Raw genomic sequence first — 22,216 nt, 5'->3', positions numbered from 1 at the left:
GGAGTGCAATGCAGATGTGGGCCCAGGGTAGGCTTCGTAACAAAAAACATTTATTAAGTAGCCACAACCTAACAAGCCCTGCTCACCTGCCTTTTCCAGAGCTCCCAGTTCCTCCCCAGAGGCCTTGCAGTCAGCCATGGGTCCCTTTTGGTACCAGAGACTTGTGACTCTGGACTTGAACCTCTTCTGCCCAAGGACTCGCCTGCTGGCAACTCTGGCTGGAGGGCCTGGCCCAGCTTCCCGCCCCTGAGGTCCGCGCAGCCCTGTGCCAGCCAGGCCTACTTGAGCACAAGCATGGCCTCCGTGCCGTCCTTGGCAGTCAAATACAGGCCGTGTGTGAGGTAGTACTCCCGCCGCAGGAAGGCATAGAAGTAATCAGAGATGAGCAGGATCTGGGGAGAGAGAGAGGATGTGAGGTGCTGCAGGGTACCACCCCCTGAACCCAGGACCCCTGAGTGGCTGGCAGGTGATGATAGGAGACAGAGCCCCTGCCTGGCCCTGAATCAACAATCACTGGAGAGGCCCTGCCCAGGGCCCCACGTCAGGGCCCGTACTCGACCTCTCAGAAGCTGCCCAGACTCCCCCTGCCCCCACCCATGGTCTACACCTCCATCCTAAGTTCTGGCCTTGAATGCCAGCCTGGTGCCTGTGCAACCAGAGGCCTGTGCCCCCTCTGACAGGCACTTCCACCCCAGCCAGGTCCACATCAAACTCCTCACCTTTCCCCTGTCAAACCCACTTATCCCACTGGGCATCCATGCCCCCATCTTCCACCCAGGTGCCCAGGCCACAAAATTGCCTGACACTTCTCTCATACATCAAGCCACGATGACCTGTCAATTCTACCTCCTAAACTCAAATCCACCCTTTCGATACATCCCCACAGTCACTACTCTAACAGAGCCACTGTCATCTAAACAACAAAGCTTGGTCCCTGGGCTCCCTCCTCTCAAACTCATGCCTACCCCATTCTCCCTGGCAGCCAGAGGGAGCTTTTCAAAACCCACATCTGATCGTGTTACTTCCAGCCTTCAAATCCTCCAAAGGCTTCCCATGCCTTAGGGCAAAGCTCAAACTCCCTGGCGCTCTGAGACCTTGCCCAGGTCCCTGCCTACCCTCTCCTGGCTCCACCTAATCCCATTGCAGGATCTTTACTGTTTCTTCTGCCTGGAATGTTCTCTCCCCGTTCATCTAGTTGACAGCTGCTTACCCTTCAGGTCTCAGGAAGGATCACTTGCCCCCTGCCGCCACCCCCCGCAAGATTAGGTCTTAGCCCCACTAATCTCTACTCAGTAACACAGACTCATCCAAAGTGCAATTTTCCATTCAGCTGACAGCCTGACTGTGCCTCCTCCCCTGGCCCAGGGCCTCCATCAGGGCAGGGTCTTTGAGTGGTTCTGTCACTATGGTATCTCTGTGCCCAGCTCAGTTTGTCCCATTCTGGGCCATACACAGAATCAAAGGGGGCCTAGGAGCTCAGCTCCACTGTCTCTTCAAGGACGATTTGCCAAGGGCCCTACACACCAGACCCGGAGTCTACAATCCCAGTCAGCCCAAGCAGCTCAAGACCTCTGGTACCTGAAGCAGGGTGAGCAGGGCCCAGCCCCAGAGAAGGATGAGGGGATGGGGGCTCACACTGCAAACACCACAGCTTTCAGGCACCTGGAGGCCTCTCAGAGGATTGACACCAACCACCACTTGGCACAGATGGGGAGAATGAGGCAGAGAAACCCTTGGCTATGGTCTTGGGGCAAGACAGAGGTTGAGCTAAGCCTGGGATCTAGACCTCCAGACCCCAGCACCCTGTCCTGGGCAGCTTCTCACTCACCTAAAGGTAACACAATAGCAGCTAAGGAGAGATCAGAGGTACCTGGAGGACTTCAGGAAGGTGTCCTGTCACCAGCAGCTCTGATGGCCTCAGGACAAGTACCTGCCATTCTATCACCACAGAAGCCCATCTGGAAGGTTTAACAATCCTCATCTTAAACAGATGGGGAAACTGAGGCTCAAAGGGTTCAACGGTTGGCCTAAGGCCAACCTGGAGCACTGGACCAATGGCCATGGACCCAGCAAGGTGGTCTGCCTGGGGCCCAGTTCACTGATGGGCACGAGATTGGCCACAGTGTCAGCAAAGCAGACAGAGCTCAGGCAGCCCCAGAGGCCCTGCCCCCAGCTGGCAGCTCCAGGCTGGCACATTAGGGGGCAGCGATCACAGCAAAGGCTGACCTCCTACCCTATGGCCCTTCTCACCCAGGCCCAAGATGCCATCTGGGCAGGAGGAGCCTGAAGCAGTGGCTGAGCTCAGAGGCTGATCCCTGAACCAGGTCAGATGAGGGACAGGTGCAGTCACATCCACAACCAATCAAAATAAGGCAACTCCATGTCACACAACAATCATCTGGACAAGAAGTAGGAAGAAAAATATTAGGTTATTAGGTTGGACCATATGAAACTGCCATGTTTGCAGATAAAATGGTTGAATGCTGGCAATTTGATATGATCCAACATAATATAAAATGGAAAAAAGTACACATAGAAGAGTAAGCATGTTGTTGAAGTACCAGAAGAAATAATTGTAAGATTTTAGGTAGCTCTTCTTTTCCCCTATAAGCCTTTACTTTGTAAGCTACATACATGTATTCTGTTAATAAAAAAAAAAACTTCGGCCGGGCACAGTGGCTCATGCCTGTAATCCCAGCACTTTAGGAGGCTGAGGCAGGTGGGAGTTCGAGACCAGTCTGACCAACATGGAGAAACTCCATCTCTACTAAAAATACAAAATTAAGACAGGCGCGGTGGTTCACACCTGTGATCCCAGCACTTTGGGAGGCTGAGGCAGGCGGATCACAAGGTCAAGAGATCGAGACCATCCCGGCCAACATGGTGAAAACCCATCTCTACTAAAAATACAAAAATTAGCTGGCTGTGGTGGCGTGCACCTATAGTCCCAGCTACTCAGGAGGCTGAAGCAGGAGAATCACTTGAACCTGGAAGGCAGAGGTGGTGGTGAGCCAAGATTGCGCCACTGCACTCAAGCCTGCTCAACAAGAGTGAAACTCTGTCTCCAAAAAAAAAAGTAAAACTTCAATTAAAAACAAATCAGCCAATAAAGGAATTAATCAATATATCAATAGGGGGGGAAGAGATAAATCTTCCTTCCAGAAGAATTCCAAACATTGTAGGCAGATATGCTCCCCTCCCTCAGAAGGAGCTTAATTCTTGTCCACTCCACATCCCCTAAGCCCAGGGTGGTCTAGACTTGGTCACTCACTTCCTGCTGAGGAGCAGGGAAAGGGAAAAGAGTAAACTTTCCAGTGGAGAAACCTGGCCATCACTGTCCTAACCACGTGTTGGAGGTAAACATCAGCATGAAATCACATGGCTAGCATGTACCCCAACAGATGTGATGAGAAGGGCACTTCGCCTGGAGTATTCTTTCTAAAAACCCACAACCCCAGGATAATCCTAAGAAAAGCATCAGACAAACCTAAACTCGGGGACAGTCTACAAGATGCCTGGCCAGTGCTCCTCAACTGTCAAGGTCATGACAAGTTAGGAAAGACTAAGACGCAAAGCAGAGGACATTGAGAAGATGTGACCTTAAATGTAACATGGACCCTTGGATGGGGTCCTGGCATAAAAAGAGGATGTGAGTGGAAATACAGGAAATCCAAATCAAGTCTAGTGTTTCAGACTAATAGTAACACATCAGTTTCTTAGTTTTGACAAACACATCATGGTAACATAAAATGTTAACAACTTAGGCAACTGGGTGGGGGCTTACAGGAGCTCTGTTCTATCTCTGCAACTTTTCTGTAAATCTAAAGTGATTCTAAAATGAAAAGTTTATTTAAAAAAAGCAATTAACTAGATGGGAATGGTGGCTTGTGCTTGTAATCCCAGCTACGCGGGAAGCTGAGGCAAGGGGATTGCTTAAGCCCAAACGGTTGAGACCAACCTGGGCAACATAGCAAAACCCCATCTCTTATTTTATTTTTTGAGATGGAGTCTCACTCTGTCACCAGGCTGGAGTGCAGTGGTGATCTCGGCTCACTGCAACCTATCTCCTGGGTTCAAGCGATTCTCCTGCCTCAGCCGCCCGAGTAGCTGGGACTACAGGCGCATGCCACCATGCCTAGCTAATATTTTTTTTTGTATTTTTAATAGAGATGGGGTTTCACCTTGTTGGCCAGGATGGTCTCGATCTCTTGACCTTGTGATCTGCCCGCCTTGGCCTCCCAAAGTGCTGGAATTACAGGCGTGAGCCACTGTGCCCGGCCGACCCCATCTCTTAAAACAGGAAAAAAATTAACAGCAATGAACTACTGTTATATGTAACAAACTCAAAATATTTTGCTGAGTGAAAGAGGGCTTTGGCAAATGTACATACAAGATTTGCAGTTTCCCCTGCAATTTTACATAAGAAAAACGTAAATAAATATCGAACTCTAGTTAATGATACACATGCTGAAAGATTTAGCAGGAAATGTACTGATGTCTGCATTTCAATTTGAAATACACTAAAAAAATAAGATGGACTGAGGGACGGACGCTGTGATGGAACAAGTACAGGAGGATATGAATGGTGGACTCCTGGTGGTGGGTGTGTATATGGGTGTCCAGGGCTAAGACTGTGAACTGTGCTGTGTGTGTGGAAATCTGCAGGATACACGGGGTGGCAGGAAGAGCCCTGTGAGTGGCTTGGGCAAACAGCCCTGAGTGTCATCAGTCCTGAGTGGGCACCTTGCCCCCAGGGAGAGGACACCAGGCTGGCCCAGAGGCCTGGCCTTTTCAGAGGGAAGCCTATAGCCAGGACAACCTCTTCTGACCTTGGGGCTTTCCATCTGGGTCATGAGGAGCAGGGATTTCCCAGAGGCCTTAGGATGCAGCCAACACAGCAGCTGCAGACCCAGAGCCCCTTTGCCCAGTCTGGACATGGGCAAGCTGGGCAAGGGGTTATGGAATTTGCGTGGGTGAGTCAGTGGCTGTGTGATGTTGTTAAGTCTCTTCCTGTCTCCTGAGCTGCATGTTCCTCATCTGTAAAATGACAGTAATAAGCTGACAGTAATGACGGGCTCCTCTAGTCTCTGTGCCAGAGTTAGGGACCCCAGAACATGCCTGTCCCTCTGTGCCCTCAGGTCTCTGGGTCCTACCCAATGTGGCTGAAATACTGCCTTGCCAATCCCCCTCTCAGACTTGCCCACTTCTCGTCCCACAGCCATCTCCTGCTGGAAGGCCCACCTAATTCTCTCTGGACACACATGTGCACTCAGACACACACAGATGCACACATATACATGCACGCTCACCTGCTCAGAAGTTCCCTGGCTCCCCATGCCCGTACAGCAGCGCTACAGCTCCCACTCATCCCTCAGAGGCTCATCTTCTGCCAGGAGTCCTCTCTACCCCTGCACTCAGTTATGTGGACCCTGAAGTGAAGCCACTGCCTACTGGCCTCCCAACCAAACAGGGCTGCGTTTCCTCCAGCTCTATGGCCCCAGACCCTGCACAGGGTCAGCTCTCTCTGAGTCGTCTGCTGGTCTTCACCCTCTCAGCGCTGCCCCCAGGGACGGTTCAGTCCACATTCCTCTCTGTGGCAGCCATGAGGGCTCCAGGGCCACCTCCCCTGGGGCCATGATGACGAGCTCATGGGGCAGCTAGCTGATAAAGGGGTGACCAGGGACAGACAGGGCGAATCAGAAGTAGAATGAAACGCTCAGAACATGCTCCAGTGAAGGGCAGGATGCAGAGACTGGGAAATGAACATCTTCTGAGTGTCTGCCCTGGGCCAGGCCCTTAAAAAAACAACATTGTCCCTTTCCAACACCCCAGGGTAGGGTTGACAATCCCCACATAGAGAAGGGAAGCTCAGGGGTCATGGGCCCTGCAAAACATTGCATGGTAGGAAGCGAAGGGCTAGGGGCCAATCCTACCCTGTCAGAGGCCCAACCCTGAGTTCCTCCACAACCTCCCAGGGTCTGTACCCACATGAACTGAGTCCTACTCCATGCCAGGCCTGTGCTGACACCTCAGGTACCCTGACACCCTGCGGAGGCTGCTCTCCTCAGTTCACAGCTGTCACTCAGCGGAGAGATTGACTTTTTGGGGGAAAGCCAGTAGAGGTCGTTAATCCAGTGTGTCTTGAAACTGTTGGGCTCAAGAGGGCACCCTTGGCTACCACCAGGGCTGCAGCTTCCTAGAGAAGGAGGTGCTATCACCTAGGTGTGTCCTGGTTCCCCAGACCTCCTGCTGCTGTTGACAACACTGACGTTTGACAGTCAGCCTGCATTGGGGGGAATGTATGTGGCCACCACAGTTGGCAAAGTGCAGCAGCCTCTGCCCACCTGCCTGGGATCCAGGAAGCCGGGAGGCAGAGGAGGCTGGCGGCCAACTGTGGAGCTGGACAGGGCTTTGACATAACCCGACAACCTACATGCCAGAGTGGACACTATGTGGAAGGAAACAGTAGAGGAGAAAGCTCCAACCTCCAGTTCTGAAGATGCAGAGTAACAAGTGACATCTCTGGACCTCAGTCTCAGGGTCTGTGAGGTCACAAGGTGAGACTGAGGATGGGGCTACGTGGCACTTTTGAATTCGCAAAAGCTTTCCCACATTCAGTCCTCACAACCACCCTACCAGTTTGAGAAAAATGAGGCAACTGCCACCTCCCCCAGATTTCCGCAGCCTCCTCCCTGATGCCCTGGATGCCAGGCTCACACCGCTCACCTCTGCTCTTCCTGGCACAGTGAGGTTTTCAGAGCATGGATCTGATCACATTTGTCCTCAGCTGAAAGCCAAAGGCTCAGTCTGGATCTCTGCATAAGAGACCTGTGAAGGCCATGTGGTCTGACCACTGCTGTCTGAATTGGCCTCATTCCCTCTCAAGTGGTACAGCCAGTCCCACCAAGCTCCCAGCAGCAGTGTTCCTCCCTCGCTCCCTCCTTCCTCTTCTCACCCTCTGTCTCTCCTTCCTTCACCACCACCCAGGTCTTGCTACCTAAAACCACAGAACCCAGTTAGATCCTACCCAACCCTCAGGAATCCACTTAGAGGCCACCTCCCCTAGGAAGCCTCCTTAACAGCCCAGCTCTGGGATCATAGCACGTCAGGCTGCCCTGTCCTGCCCATGTCCTCTCCTTTCTCTCCACAGACTGAGGGCTCCTTGGAAGCACGACTATGTCTCATTTACCCATTGCACAGTGCCTAGTGAATAGTAGGTACCTAATCAGTATATGCAAATAAATAAATTATCTTCCCAGGAGTTACTGGATGTGCCCGAGACCAGTGAGCCAGGACAGACAGGGCTGGAGTCACTGTAGCGTTTGGGCTTCCAGATCCCTGGCCTTCTGTGGCCTTTGTCCTGCTGTATGTAGCCTGGGCTCTTCTTGTCACTCTGGTTGTGGGGGAGAAGAGGCTGGGAAGGGCCTGTGAGGGACAAGCTTGGGATGCTAGGCCCTGCAGGGACAAAGGAATGAACTAAGACCTTGACAGAATGCCACTAGTTGGGAAAAGCAAAGTAAACACGCACACCCAGCTGAACGAGGACAAGGGCTCCAGCCTGGCACCATATGTCGAGAGAATGAGCTTTCCCACACAAAGACCTGGGCTCTTGCACAGCCCGGGCCACACACAACCTGCAGAAGAAACCTGAAATGGGTCTTGAGCCATCCCCCAATGGGGGCTACACGCCACTCGGCCACTAACGACCCACCCAACATGTCCCCAAGCATTTCCTCATAGGTCCCATTCCCCAAAATGACACATCAGGCCAACTGAGGGGCAACTCCAGGAGACAGGATTGTGGTTTCATCTGTGTTGGAGTGAACAGTGAGTCCTGGGAAGGGTGCAGCACACAGGAGGTTGGTGTCAGGCCTCGGGCTTCAGGCCTCACTCGAAACAGAATGCAGAATAGCCAACGCAAAGCCAGTCCAGTATCTGAGGGTCTGCAGTTCAGGGAGGGGTCAGGGCTGGCCCCTCATGGCAAAGAGGCAGTGGCTGGAGGAGTAGAGTTCCAGATGTTCCAGATGTGCTTGGAAGGGTGGGTGGTTGGCTGGATGTGGTGGCTGACACCTGCAATCTGAGCACTTTGGGAGGCCAAGGCAGGAGTTTGGCTTGAGCTTAGGAGTTCGAGACCAGCCTGGGCAACATAGCAATACTCTATCTCTACCAAAAATTTGAAAAGTAGCCAGGAGTGGTGGCATGCCTGTAGTTCCAGCTACTTGGGAGGCTAAGGTGGGAGAATCTCTTGAGCCTAAAAGGTCGAGGCTGCAGTGAGCTGTTACTGTGCCACTGCACTCTAGCCTGGGCAACACAGCAAGACCCTGTCTCAAAAAGAAAAAAAAATGAAATGAAATTTAAAAAAAATTTGTTTGAGACATTTTCACTCCTGTCACCCAGGACGGAGTGCAGTGGCGCAAGTTCGACTCACTGCAACCTTTGCCTACCGGGCTCAGGCAATTCTCCTGCCTCAGCCTCTTGAATAGTTGGGACTACAGGTAGCATGCCACTGCACCTAGCTAATTTTTGTATTTTTTGTAGAGATGGGCTTTTGCCATGTTGCCCAAGGTGGTCTCAAACTCCTGAGCTCAAGCAATCTGCCCACCTCAGCTTCCCAAAGTGCTGGGATTACAGGCATGAGCTACTGCAACCAGCCCACTAAAATAAAATTTAAAAAAGGAAGGGCAGGCAGACGAGAAGTCTGTTTTAGATGTAGACACAGGGCAGGCATGGAGCTCTCAGGCCAGCCACTGGGATACAAGGGGAATGGGGCTCTGGCTCTGACCCCCTAGGAATCCAGCAGACTAGCCACAGGCCCCACTCTGACCAAAACAGGGATCAGAACGGGGAGGTTAGGGTGTACAGAATTGTTAGGTCATAAAATGTGGTTTCTGATCCCAGCTCATTCAATTTTTCCTCAATAATTAGTTATTGAATAGTCTTCTTGGTGCTGGGGATATAGCCACGAACAAGACAGATCCAGGGCTCACCCTAATGGAACACACAGTCTACTAAGAGGGTACGACAAACAAGACTGTGAATAAACACACTCCTTCCCAGCTTTGTGAGTTTGGGTAAGTCTCTAACCCTTCGAAGCCTCAGTTTCCTCATCTGTATCATCATCACAATAATAACAATAATAGTACTTCCTTCAAAGGGCTGTTATGAGAAGTAAATTCCTTATAATTAAAGAAAAAAAGGAAAACAATGCAAAGGACTGTCAGTAGAGTAGTTATGTAAACTGTGGTGAGTTCATACATGTTGAACTCAAATAAAAAGGAGGTTCCTCTCAAGTGTGAGTGAGGAAAGATCACCAAGATGTTTTACTGAAATGGAAAAGAAGTTGTACTTTCACCATTATGTCAATCATAAAACACACATACCCACACACAAATAAGCCTCTTTTTCCATAAGCCTGTGAGTTCATGTAAATGCACACAGAAAGCTTTGGAAGGCCATCTGAGCACATGACCAGATTATAGGGATCACATGGGGCCAGCCCCTAGTAAGCTCTCATGAAACATGAGCCACTATTAATTATAATTTTAGGAGAAGATTTTCTTATGTTCCCTGTTTTTAAACAGAATTAAGGTGAGTGCGGCACTTTACCTTTTTTTTTTTTTTTTTTTTTTTTTGAGACGGAGTACAGTCTCACTGTACTCCCAGGCTGGAGTACAGTGGCGATTTCTCAGCTCACTGAAACCTCCGCCTCCTGGGTTCAAGCAATTCTCCTGCCGCAGCCTTCTGAGTAGCTGGGACTACAGGTGCGTGCCACCATACCCACCTAATTTTTTGTATTTTTAGTAGAGATGGGGTTTCACTGTGTTAGCTAGGATGGTCTCCATCTCCTGACCTAATGATCCACCCACCCCCTCAAAGTGCTGGGATTACAGGTGTGAGCCATCACGCCTGGCCTACCCTAATCAAAAAAAACAAGCTCCTGGCCAGGCGCGGTGACTCACATCTGTAATCCCAGCACTTTGGGAGGCCGAGGCGGGTGGATCACGAGGTAAAGAGATTGAGACCATCCTGGCCAACATCGTGAAACCCCGTCTCTACTAAAAATACAAAAAATTAGCTGGGCATGGTGGTGCGTGCCTGTAGTCCCAGCTACTCAGGAGGCTGAGGCAGGAGAATTGCCTGAACCCAGGAGGCGGAGGTTGCGGTGAGCCGAGATTGCACCACTGCACTCCAGCCTGGGTAACAAGAGCGAAACTCTGTCTCAAAAAAAAAACAAAAAAAAAAACAAAAACAAGTTCCTTTAAGTTTATATGTAATCCTCGATTTTTTAACCCTTTTGGTCACTGACTCACAAAAGGGTTAAAAAAAAAAAAAAAAAGGAGGAGATTGTTCTGCTTCCTCTGGTTCGTGGTCTGTTTCTCCAGGAATCTGCTCTGGGTATTTGAAGAGCATGTTACTCTTGCTGTTTCCTATATCAACACACATGAGTAATAGCAACAAGACCCACAAATTAGGTCCAAGCCTGTCAACACCCTGGAAGCTGTGGGTGATCATCCTGGTTTTTGAGATAGGGAAACTACAACCTGGAGAAGTTAAATCACTTGAGGAAGTGGGAGAGGGCCTCAAGCAGTCCATTGGTCTCAATCCCTCCTTTTCTCTCTCACACTTAGGCGCACCCCCCACCATGGATGGTTTACTGTTGTCATTTCCTGCTACTGACTCTGAGGAACAACCATAATTAACAAATGAACCATGCCACAGGTAGAAAAATACTTAATAGCTCCCAGGGTAAGGGATGGGGCCTTAGTCACTGGTTTACCTACCAGTATAACTAATAATCCACACATAATTTCTTCTGTAATAGGGTATGACACTGAACAACTCAAACATTGCAGGATTTAAAGAACAATCTATAGGCCAAGATGTTCTCTATATTTGGCTCTTGATTTCAGCAATGATATCAAGGTTCTAGATACTTCCTTGAAATCTGTACTCAACTGCTTCCTAGGAGAGCTCTGCTCTGTCTTGCTCAAAGAGGAGAAAATGAGGGCCACGTAAATATTAGGCACGTTCCCAGCTCACAACAGGCTGTGGAACTGAGAACATGTCTCCAAATGCCATACGACCCAGTGGAAGACACAGAAGCAGGGGCTGAGCTGGGGCTGTCCAGGACATGCAGGACTGAGAAAAAGACAGTGGGGCAAAGGGAACTCATGAAAGGTCTCTATGAGGCGATGACACTGAACTCTTAGTAAAATTCGAGACGTCTCATTTTGTACTTTGAGGCTCCCAACAGGTCCAAAGACAGGTGGCATAACTTTCACGAAGAGGGCTCTCCTACCTCAGTCAGTGCTCTTGGACAAGGATACGCCTTGAGTGACTGCCTCAGTGAACAAGTGGCCCCATCTGACATACTCTGTTAGTGGCCTGGCAGTAGCAGCCACAAAGCCCAAAGCCAGCAGCCCCAGGAAGTACTTGGACCCCTGGTAGGAGTCCTGTAGGTTGGCACGGCCTGCCTGAAGAGCAATTTGGCAATATCTGCCAAAGGCATAAAATGCATATACCCCCGACCCAGCAAATCCCACCACTTGGAATCTACTCTAAAAGATACTAGCATGTGTGTACAAAAATATGTGGAAGGATATGCAAGGCTCTTCCATTTATCATTATTTTTTCCTTTATATATATATATATTAAAAAAATATATATATATATATGTAGAGAGACTAGAGAGAGAGAGAGAGAGAGAGAGAGAGAGAGAGAGGAGTCTTCTCACTATTGACCAGGCTGGTCTCGAACTCCTGGCCTGAAGCAATCCTCCCACCTCTCAGCCTCCCAAGGTGCTGGAATTACAGGCATGAGCCACCACACCCAGCTGCAAGGCTCTTCCATTTAAAGTGCCAAAACAGGCTGGGCGTAGTGGCTCACACTTGTAATCCCAGCACTTTGGGAGGTCAAGGCGGGCAGATCACTTGAGGTCAGGAGTTCAAGATCAGCCTGGCCAATGGGGTAAAACCCCATCTCTACTAAAAATACAAAAATTAGCTCGGTGTGGTGGCGGGAGCCTGTAGTCCCAGCTACTCAGAAGGCTGAGGTAGGAGAATGGCTGGAACTCAGGAGGCAGAGGTTGCAGTGAGCCAAGATCAGGCCACTGTACTCCAGCCTGGGCAACAGAGTGAGCCTCCATTTCCAAAAATAAATATATAAACTAAATAAAGTGCCAAAACAACCAAGGGCAACCTCAATGCCCATCAGCAGGGCTGTACCTAGTCCAAACCATTAGATATTACAGAGCCATTAAAAAAAATCATCTCAAGACAAAATCATTAAGTGAAAAACGGTGAGTCAAAGAATAATACTTAAAGGAGAATGCCATTTACCTACATAAACAATAACAAAAAACTCTCTTTATATATCTGTGTCTATTGCTGTCTATAAGTGCACAGAGAAAAGTCTGCAAAGACACACACCAAACCAATCCCAATGGCCATGTCTGCAGAGTAGAAAATGATGGGGGCTCAGGCAGCTCTTTTCTTTTCTTTCCATTCCATAGTCTTTATTATTATTATTATTGGTAGAGATGGGGTCTTGCTATATTGCCCAGGCTGTTCTTGAATTCCTGGCCTCAAGTTATCCTTCTACTTTGGTAGAAGAGCTGGGATTACAGGCATGAGCCATCGCACTCAGCCAATTCCATATTCTTTTTTTTTTTTTACCTCTTTCTCCCTGCAATAATGAATTCATGTATTACTTGATGATTTAAAATACATTTTAAAAAGAATTAAGAAAAAAAAGGTAAGAGATCATGCCAAGGGTCCAGCTGATTTCTCTCAGCCACAAACACACTTGATCCACCTACCTTTGGTTTCCATCCCTGACCCCAATCCCTCTTCCCAATAATTCCGTTCCTTGTGCCTTCAATGGCACCTGACCACTTGCAGACACCTCCCTGTGCTGTGTATGGAGTCCCTTCTCTCAGAAACGCAGCCACAGAGACGAAAGCTGTTATCTGACAAGTTCCACGGATGCTTCATAACCACTCCAATTCTACTTCCAGAACCAAACTTAAGACTAAGACTCATGACAAGACAACAGGCTGTGGACTATTTCTCTGGAGCTTGCCAACCCCCCTGGAGGCCCAGGGAAGGTCCAATGCCCTCCCATGCCAGCCACCATTGGAAGGTAAGGAAAAGGAAGGAGATTCCAGGAAGGCAGGAGAGCCAGGGCAACCTTCTGGATTCCTTTAGGATACACAGTTGAGCCCTGCAGAATTCTGCCTGCATGGGTCAGAAGTAAGAGGGGCCGCTCATCCACCATCCCTAACCACAGTGTAAGAGGCAGAACGGGCCCTCTGACTGGGCCCCACCCAGGCTCCAGGACCCTCCGTCTCTCTTTCTTCTGCTCACAGACAAAGAGAACTGGCTGGGCTGGACATTAATCCTCCAGAAATGTCCATGCAGAAAACACTAGTCCCCATCACTCACTGAAAAACCCCTAACTCCTTTATTTTCCTGCAGCTAACCTTGGAGGCAAGAATTACCCTGGGGATTACTCACTGGCATCTTTAGTCTTTCCAGCCGGACTTCTTTCCATCCAGGCTATTACGTATAGGAAATGCCTGGCTGTGCCAATGACAATTGAAATGGTAAATGGTACAAGTGATTCTCATAAGACTTCCACTACGAGGCCAGAGCCTGACCTGAGAGAAGGCAGCACATGGAGGAGGGAACTTCCAAGAAGGGTGGGTGAGTCCACCTGGAGTTCGCTAGACCTGCTGCCACAGAACCTCTGGAAAAGCTTATTAAAAATACAAATTCCTGACCCTGTATTCCACATTGAATTAACATCTCTGGGAGTGAGATCAGAGAACCTGGCTTTTTCCTTTTTTTTTTTTTTTTTTTTTTTTGAGACAGTTTCACTCTTGTCGCCGAGGCTGGAGTGCAGTGGCGCGATCTCGGCTCACTGCAACTGCTGGCTGACTGCAACCTCTGCCTCCTGGGTTCAAGCGATTCTCCTGCCTCAGCCTCCTGAGTAGCTGGGATTAGAGGCACTCGCCACCATGCCCAGCTAATTTTTCTATTTTTGGTAGAGACAGGGTTTCACCATGCTGGCCAGGCTGGTCTCGAACTCCTGACCTCAGGTGATTGGCCCACCTCAGTCTCCCAAAGTGCTGGGATTACAGGCGTGAGCCACCGCACCTGGCCAGAACCTGGCTTTTTAAAACAATCAGAGCCATGTATTTGGGACGGTTGCAACATAATTGCAGGGTTTAAAGCCTGTTAACAGGGAATCTGCATTTTTAACAAGCTCCCTCTGAGGATTCTGAGAATCCTGCTCTGTGGAAAGGAGGGACAGGCTTCCCAGCTCAGAAAGCTGAGCTCCTTGCTGGTACTCCTCAGCCTGTGACCGCAGCCTCCTCTCCACCCTTCCAAGCCACATAGTTTATGCTCAACTCCCCAATGGCCCCCCTCTTCTCATCTGCCTGCCTTTGTTCCTGCTGTCCTGGGAGTCCACAGAGCCACTCCTCCTCTTGCCCTGCCCTCTCCCCCTCACTCTGCGTATTCCCTATGGGTGCTGCAACCACAGGTACCGTTACAGAAAGGGGTGCCTCAGAAATCCAGTCTTACCTCAATTTTGTTCTTGGCTCCTCTAATGACCTTCGACAAGAGACAAGCTCTGCAAGCTTCTGTCCCTCATTTGTGAAGTAGGGATAACATGCCCTTTCTCCTAGGCTTGCTTAGAATTCAGTGTGGCTACGGTTCAGAATGGTGCCTAACACGTATTTGCCAGGTTCAGCCTTATACTGTTCTTACTTCCCTGTCCTCTCCACTGACTCAGGGCTACTTAAGGGAAGTAATTGTCCCTCCTTCATGTCTACCCCTGCGGTATGCAGAATCCAAGACCACGGTTGCATGCCTAAGGCTGCAAAATGGATCCCTGTCCCCATGCTGCCCCCAATCCTGTCCCTCTTACCTGCCCAACGTTGAAGGTCAGTGTGATGGCATAAAAGAAATTAGAGTTGGCACTTCCCGCATAAATCCAGAGGTGCCACAGGACAGGGAAGAGCAGGGAACAGACGATGATGATGCAGGTGAGGACAAAGATGTTTCTCAGGACTGCAAAGAGAGGGTCACAGTTAGTCTGACATGCTCTCTCTGGTACCCTTTCCCTGCTGTGATGGCCCCCAGAATGGAGAGGCCCAAGGAGAGCCTCATGTAGCTCAAAGGCAGAGCACCCCGAGGTACTGGGGTGCCAGGAAGCAAACCCCAGACTCCCAAGACAATGGCTCCCCATGCCCACAGCTGGTGGTAGCTCCTGGAATTGGATTATTTCCTCCCACTGTGGGCTTGGCTGACTGAAGACCAGCTATAGTTAGAAATGCCATGAATGCCTCAGGGCACCAAACAGGGCATTTAGGAAGACATTCCCCTCACCTCCTAATCTTGGAGGGTCCAAGAATATCCGCACCCTCTCCCCAAGCAGGGTGCCATCTGGCCATGTGGGATTATGGGTGGGAACTCCAGCATGAACCGTGAAGATGAGAGCCTCACCATGCGTCTCCATGGTGTCACAGTCCTGGGTCTTAGGAACACATTCTCCATTCTCCTTAACTGGTGTCTTCGGTCCCCTGCCTTGCTCTTCAAACATTCCCAACTCTCCGTTAGATGATAATTTAAAACACCTCTTTTTGACACTGTCTCTCACTCCCTGCCCCTAAGGGAATGCTGACTCCCATCAGGAAGAAAGCTCTCCCAGAGGTCTCAAGAAGGACCTGCTACTCAAGGGTGCTCCAGAGGCGGCAGCCAGGCTGGCATGGCACAGCAGCCAGGTACAGACCTTGGTAAAAATCCTGCTCTGCCATTTATTAGCAAGTTTCTCTAGGCCTCAGCTTCCTCACCTGTAAAATTAGGCTATCCACCTAGTATATACTCATAAAAATTAACAATTAGGCTGGGGATAGTAGCTCATGCCTATAATCCAGCACTTTGGGAGGCTGAGGTAGGAGGACTGCTTGAGCCCAGGAGTTCGAGACCAGCCTAGGCAACACAGTGAGACCGCATCTCTAAAAAAAATGTAAAAATTTTAAAATAAAAAATGTTTAAGGCTGGGCACGGTGGCTCACGCCTGTAATCCCAGCACTTTGGGAGGCCGAGGCGGGTGGATCACGAGGTCAAGAGATCGAGACCATCCTGGTCAACACGGTGAAACCCCGTCTCTACTAAAAAACTACAAAAAATTAGCTGGGCATGGTAGCGCGTGCCTGTAATCCCAGCTACTCAGGAGGCTGAGGCAGGAGAATTGCCTGAACCTAGGAGGCGGAGGTTGCAGTGAGCCGAGATCGCGCCATTGCACTCCAGCCTCGGGGAAAAAAGAGAAAAACCCCGTCTCTCTAAAAAAAAAAAAAAAAAAGTTTAAAAATAAAACAGGGCTAAAATGCACCCTTCATTTGGATTAAACAAGATGACACATGAGAAACTGACACAGATATATCATTGGCTACATTAGTTTTCCATTGCTACAACAGCAAATTTCCATAAACTTAGTGATTTAAATAGTATTATTTATTATTCTACAATTCTGAAGGTCAGAAGTTCCAAAATGCGTCTAACAGGGTAACATCTCTAGAGGAGAATCCCCCGCTTGCCTTTTCCAGTACCCAGAGGCCCCTGCACTCCCTGGCTCATGACCTGCTTCCAGCTTCAAATCTAGCAATGATGAATTGAGGCCTCCTCATATTGCATCACTCAGACCTTCTCTTCTGCCTCTCTCTTCCCTCTCTTTTTAAAAATAGGCTTTATTTATTTTGAGATGGAATCTCACTACATAGTCCAGGCTGGAGTGGAGTGGCTGGATCATATCTCACTGAAGCCTCGAACTCCTGGGCTCCAGTGATCCTTCTGTCTCAGCCTCCTGAGTAGCTGGGACTATAGGCACAAACATGCCCAGTACACTTTATTTTTTAAGGGCAGTTTTACTTTCACAGCAAAACTGGGCAGAAATTACAGACATTTCCCAAATTCCCCCTACCTCCACCTCTTTCACTTTGAGGGACACTTGCAATTACACTGGGACCACCTGGATTGTCCAGGATAATCTCCCCTCCCAAGGTCTTAAAGTCCCTTTGCCATGTAAAGTGATGTATTCATAGGTTCTGGGGATTACAACGTGGACATCTTTGTGAGGGGAGGGCTACTATTCTGCCTACCACACTGTAGGTTCTTCCTGCCTTTTAACCATCTAGGGGTTATCAGACAGTAGGATTATCTGTTACTTTTATTTCTTTCTTTATTGTATTTTTTAAAACTGATAAATATTATTTAAAATACTTAAAAGAATCCTTTTTAAAAAGAACTTAGCACTGTGCCTGGTTCCCAGCAGGCACTTAATGAATGGAAGTTCCCTTCTCTTCTCTGATTCTGACCTTCAGGAAATCCTTTCTCCCAAGTCAGAGTTCTGGAAGACTTAAAGGGTGGAGAAACTCCCAAACATTTAGGCCACTTGTCTCAGTTGCACAACGACTCAGTAGAGATGCTATACTGGGGGCTGATGCTTTGGAAGGGGCCTGGATGACACAGACGATTTTTTTTTTTTTTTGAGACGGAGTTTCGCTCTTGTTACCCAGGCTGGAGTGCAATGGCGCAATCTCGGCTCACTGCAACCTCCGCCTCCTGGGTTCAGGCAATTCTCCTGCCCCAGCCTCCCGAGTCGCTGGGATTACAGGCACGCGCCACCATGCCCAGCTAATTTTTTGTATTTTTAGTAGAGACGGGGTTTCACCATGTTGACCAGGATGGTCTCGATCTCTTGACCTCGTGATCCACCCGCCTCGGCCTCCCACAGTGCTGGGATTACAGGCTTGAGCCACTGCGCCCGGCAACACAGACGATTTTTAACTCCCGCTACAGAACAAAATCATGGCTGAGTGCCCCACAATCGTGGCTCACACCTGTAATCCTAGCACTTTGGGTGGCTGAGGCGGGCAGATCACTTGAGGTCAGTGTTCGAAAGCAGCCTGGCCAACGTGGCGAAACCCCATCTCTACTAAAAATACAAAAATTAGCCGGATGTGGTGGCAGGTGCCTGTAATCCCAGCTACTCCAGAGGCTGAGGCATGAGAATCACTTGAAACACAGAAGCAGAGGTTGTAGTGAGCAGAGATTGCATCACTGCACTCTAGCCTGAGCAAGTCTCAAAACAAACAAAACAAAATCACATAGGGAGCCCTCAGACTAGTCAGAGATTCTAGGGTGGGGTTGAGGCACCCATATGAGGTTTTAAAATCTTCCCAGGTAATGCCAGCATACAGCCAAGGCTGCGAACTACCGCATTACAGCTGCAGCCCCTTACAGTCTGCAACAGAGATGCCATTGAACTGTGTCAAGGGGAGAATAATCACGACAAGGTAGTTCACAGTTCTTTGTAAAGCTGAAGGTTTTCAAGTTATAGTTCTTTCTTTATTGAGAAATGATAGGTGCCATTTTGTTGTCATTAAAAAGTCCTTTATTTTATAAAATCTGGAAGAATGGGTGGTAGTTGATTGTTTTAATGTCTTCAGCAAGATAAAAAGCTGGCAAGTCCATCGCCAGAGTTTACTGAAACATTAGTGGTCTGAGAAATCCCACAATTTGGACACTGGCCTGGAGGGCTTGCAATATCCTCTTTTCTAATCTTAAATTTCTGCAATTCTGGGTTTTCAAAGTTGAGAGACCAAAACCCTGACTCAAGCCTCCTGAGACCTCCCAGGAACAAGGAGTCTTGCAAAGGGATGCTTTCACTGAGAATTACTATTATTATTAAACCACGGGACTATCTCAAGAAAGGAGAACAAATGCTTCCCACTCCTTTAACCCAACATCACTATGTACATTTCTCAGCAGCTCTTTCTGATCCCATGGAAATTATTTTGCTGAAAAGAACACAGACTATTCCTCAAATAAAATACTTCCAGCCTGCCAGACCAGGTGGTTCTTGTTCTGTGCCTCCAGCTAGGGACAGAGATTTCAGACGGGGTGACAGGAAGGAAACCAAGTGCAAAGAGACGAGAGAGGCTCACTGGCAGCCTCTGGGTGCTATCTTGAAGGGCTGCAAAGATACATTCCCATGTGCCTGGAGAGCCATCACCAGCATGCAGTTGGCTTCTGGCCTGTGGTGACCTCTGCAGAAACAGGGAGCTGCTATTCACTCTTGCTGGCTGACAGGCCAGATTAAAGCTATATATGCCAGAGCAGACGGAGCTGGAGACCTGGGGTATAGGACAGCTTGTTCCAGGCACCAGGAAGCGTCAGAGGTGACCAGGGCCTAACAAGGTGAAAGGGTTCACCCTTCATCAGACTTGAAAGGCCAGATAGAATCAGGTTCCCCACCACATTCACTGAGTGGGTTTTCCAATCTCTGGCACCATGACTGATGAAACGGAACTTCAGGCAAGCCACTTTCCCGTCTGAGCCTTAGGCATTCGGAAACAAAATCTTACTTTAAACATCCAGTCCCATCAGAAGGGGAACAGAGGGGATTTAGGGACTTTGAAGGCCATGGTGATATTCCCTTCCTTAAAATGAGGTGCCAAAACACATGGGAATATATTTTATCATGATTCTTTATAATTTATATGTATATCTATCAACATCCTTTCATCGCTAGACAATAGTAATAAAAACAAAACCAATACACACACAAATCCAGCCCTTTGGTAACTGGCTCCTTCTGCTGGACCATGTAGGCTGGCATGGGCTCTGCCAGCAGGCTGTTCCCTAACACTACCATTGTGAGTCTGTATGACTCATCCAAGCTCCAGAGAGTCCAGTGTCTGGGTCCTACACTCATTCCTTTTCTCCTCTCCACTGTACAGGAAAACAGAAGGATGAAGGTGGGAACATGCATGTTAGCACTGACAACTAATGTTTAAATGGAATTCCTAGCCATATTAAACATATTCAACGTAGGCTTAAACGCTTCTCAACACACACATCCCACTCACAGGTCCCAAGGACCAGGGCTAATGCTGCTCTGGCTGAGAATAATGACACACAGTTGTCAAGCCCCAAGCAGGTCCTCCAAGCATGTGTATTCCCTGCTGCAGGAGAAGGGAAGCAAAGGCGGACAGCTACTGTTCTCTGCAGGATCTTCAGCCAACCTGAACCTGCAGACTGTGTGCCAGGCCAGCCAGCAACAGCAACTATTAGATCATCCAGGTTTCTGGAAACCCCATCCTTCTTTGTGCCTCATCACCCCAGAGGGCATAAAATAGTCTATTCAAATCTTGAAAAATATGTTTATTCTGATGACTCTGGCTACCAAGCCTGAAGCTCTGATCATGGAACTATGTGAGAGACTCCCCGGTGTAATTATTACTGATAATACTAACTGCAGTGCTATTTACAGATATTCCTTCTCAAATTTAACACACTCATCAAAGTTATTCTATTTATTTGACTGATGGAAAAATCAGAGGCTCAGAAGGGTTAAATGATGTGCCTAAGAACATGTGGGACTCATAATGGGAATGTTAGGATTCAGAGTCATGTCAGTCTCCAGATTGCTCAGCAAATGGGATGAAAGGCATTCCCTGAGGGAGACAGAGTGCCCAGTGTGGGACAGGCAACCACAAAAAACCATTTTACATTCCCAAGATCCACTGTCACAAACTGAGGCGTGTCCACATGTTTTGGTGGTCTCATGATTTGCCACTGGTCACTCTACCGAGGGGACCCAGGCTGACTCTGAGCCTGCTGGACTGGATGACTCTTGTTTGTGCAGGGAGGATGTCACAGCAGAAGACACTGCTTCCTCTTCCCAGTCAGGCCAGATGGGTCACAGCCCCACCAGGCCATTATGTGCAGGAGTAGCCCTGGCTCTGCTGCCCACACCACTGTTTACCTTCACTCAGAGGCCCACTCCTATTATAGGCAGGTTGTTTGCCAGCAGCTGGACAGTTTCATTTCCTGGTTGACACCCAAAACAACAACAAAGACTCACTTCCTCTGAAGCCTGAACTCCCTAGTTCATTCTTGATACCTTGCTGGACACCCACAGCAGGCAAGGAAAGTTCAACAGCTCCCTTCCATGCCTCGTTTAGAGAATCAGGTGGTACTGGGCCACTGATGCTGTCTCTTTATTGGGGAGGTTTAAAACCCACTCCACAAACGTTTGCAAGGTCTTCTGTGTGTCAGCTTCAGTCCTGGGTGTCAGGGATACAGAGGCGAATGAGTTGTGCTATCTACCCCGAGGGAGCTCCCAAACAATGAAAAGAACCCACCACAGAGGGCTAAGAGCCCTGGGGGCCTAGCTAGCAAAGTAGGTCACCTCTAAGCCACCTCTGAGGAGGGGACGGTTAGAGCTTAGAGGAGTTGTCACAGTGGGCAGGAAGTCTAACGTTGCCCACCTGCCTTCTAGTAACCTTTGGGTGCAGCACTGGGGAATGAGTCAAAGCCCAGGGTAGAGTTCTGCTGTCCAATATGGTAGCCTAACTACATGTGGGTTCTGAAATTTAAATTTAAAATTCAGGTTCTCAGGCACACAAGTGGCACTCTATTACTGAACTGTGTAGACAGAGGACATTTCCAACACCATAGAAAGCCCTGATGGACAGCACTGGGTAGGGGCTCACAGATCTGGATTCCAATCCCAGCTCTTCTAATTAGAAGTCATGTGACTTTGAACAAGTGGCTCTACCTTTCTGTACCTCAGTTTTCTCATCTGCAAAATGTGGATACTTACCTCAAAGGCTGGTGTGAAGATCAAATGAGCTAATTAATGCATGTAACACTGTGAGAGCCACAGTGGACAGGTACACAGTAAGTGCTCAATAAATGGCAGTTATTTTTATCATCACAAGTCTGCAGCACCTAGAAGTAGATATTGTGCCTGATGCCTCTGCTTCCCTCCTAGTGCTGCCGGCACAACAGGTGCCTGATAAATGCCTACAAATTCCTTTTCCCTGCAGCAGTCTCATCCAGGGCCAGGCTGACACAAACCTGCAGCAGAGGTGGGAGTACTCACATCTGTAGAGATGGTTCCACACGGGGAAGAAGGCCATGTAGAGTGCCACGTCCCCAACTGTCGGGTAGGATTTAAAGATGGCGATGATAGCAATCTGGATGAACATGAAGAAGATGGGATGCTCCCTGGGGCAGGGGAAACGAGTGGGGAGGGGGAGAGAGAGAGAGAGATGAGTCGGGGACCAGGCCTACCCCAGAGACTCCCGACTCCATCCTTTGAACCAAAAATAATCCTCAGGGGACTTCAGGAAGGGGCTGGC

At 49.0% G+C, this 22,216-nt stretch overlaps 1 protein-coding gene across 5 annotated transcripts in view; it reads right to left on the bottom strand.

The window, feature by feature from the left end:
- Nucleotides 1–28: 28 nt before the first annotated feature.
- The window catches only part of PIGU (phosphatidylinositol glycan anchor biosynthesis class U), a 107,088-nt gene continuing 84,900 nt past the window's right edge, over nucleotides 29–22,216 (bottom strand). For 4 of the 5 annotated variants that reach the window (XM_032295193.1, XM_032295196.1, XM_032295197.1 and 1 more), the window contains 3 exons: nucleotides 21,958–22,082; nucleotides 14,932–15,074; nucleotides 29–392 (listed from right to left, as the gene is read on the bottom strand). In XM_032295193.1, the coding sequence (XP_032151084.1) occupies nucleotides 279–392; nucleotides 14,932–15,074; nucleotides 21,958–22,082 (382 nt within the window). In that variant the 3' untranslated portion in view covers nucleotides 29–278. Of the gene's footprint in view, nucleotides 393–13,514; nucleotides 13,596–14,931; nucleotides 15,075–21,957; nucleotides 22,083–22,216 lie in introns of all 5 variants that reach the window. The other variant, XM_032295195.1, reaches the window with a different exon arrangement.

The sequence above is a fragment of the Sapajus apella genome, unplaced genomic scaffold (genome assembly GCF_009761245.1).
Source record: "Sapajus apella isolate SASKATOON/1434 unplaced genomic scaffold, GSC_monkey_1.0 scaffold33, whole genome shotgun sequence".
In the NCBI taxonomy this organism is placed as follows: Eukaryota; Metazoa; Chordata; class Mammalia; order Primates; family Cebidae; genus Sapajus; species Sapajus apella.
Note: the sequence above shows the minus strand (reverse complement) of the source record. Positions and strands in the feature narration are given on the sequence as shown.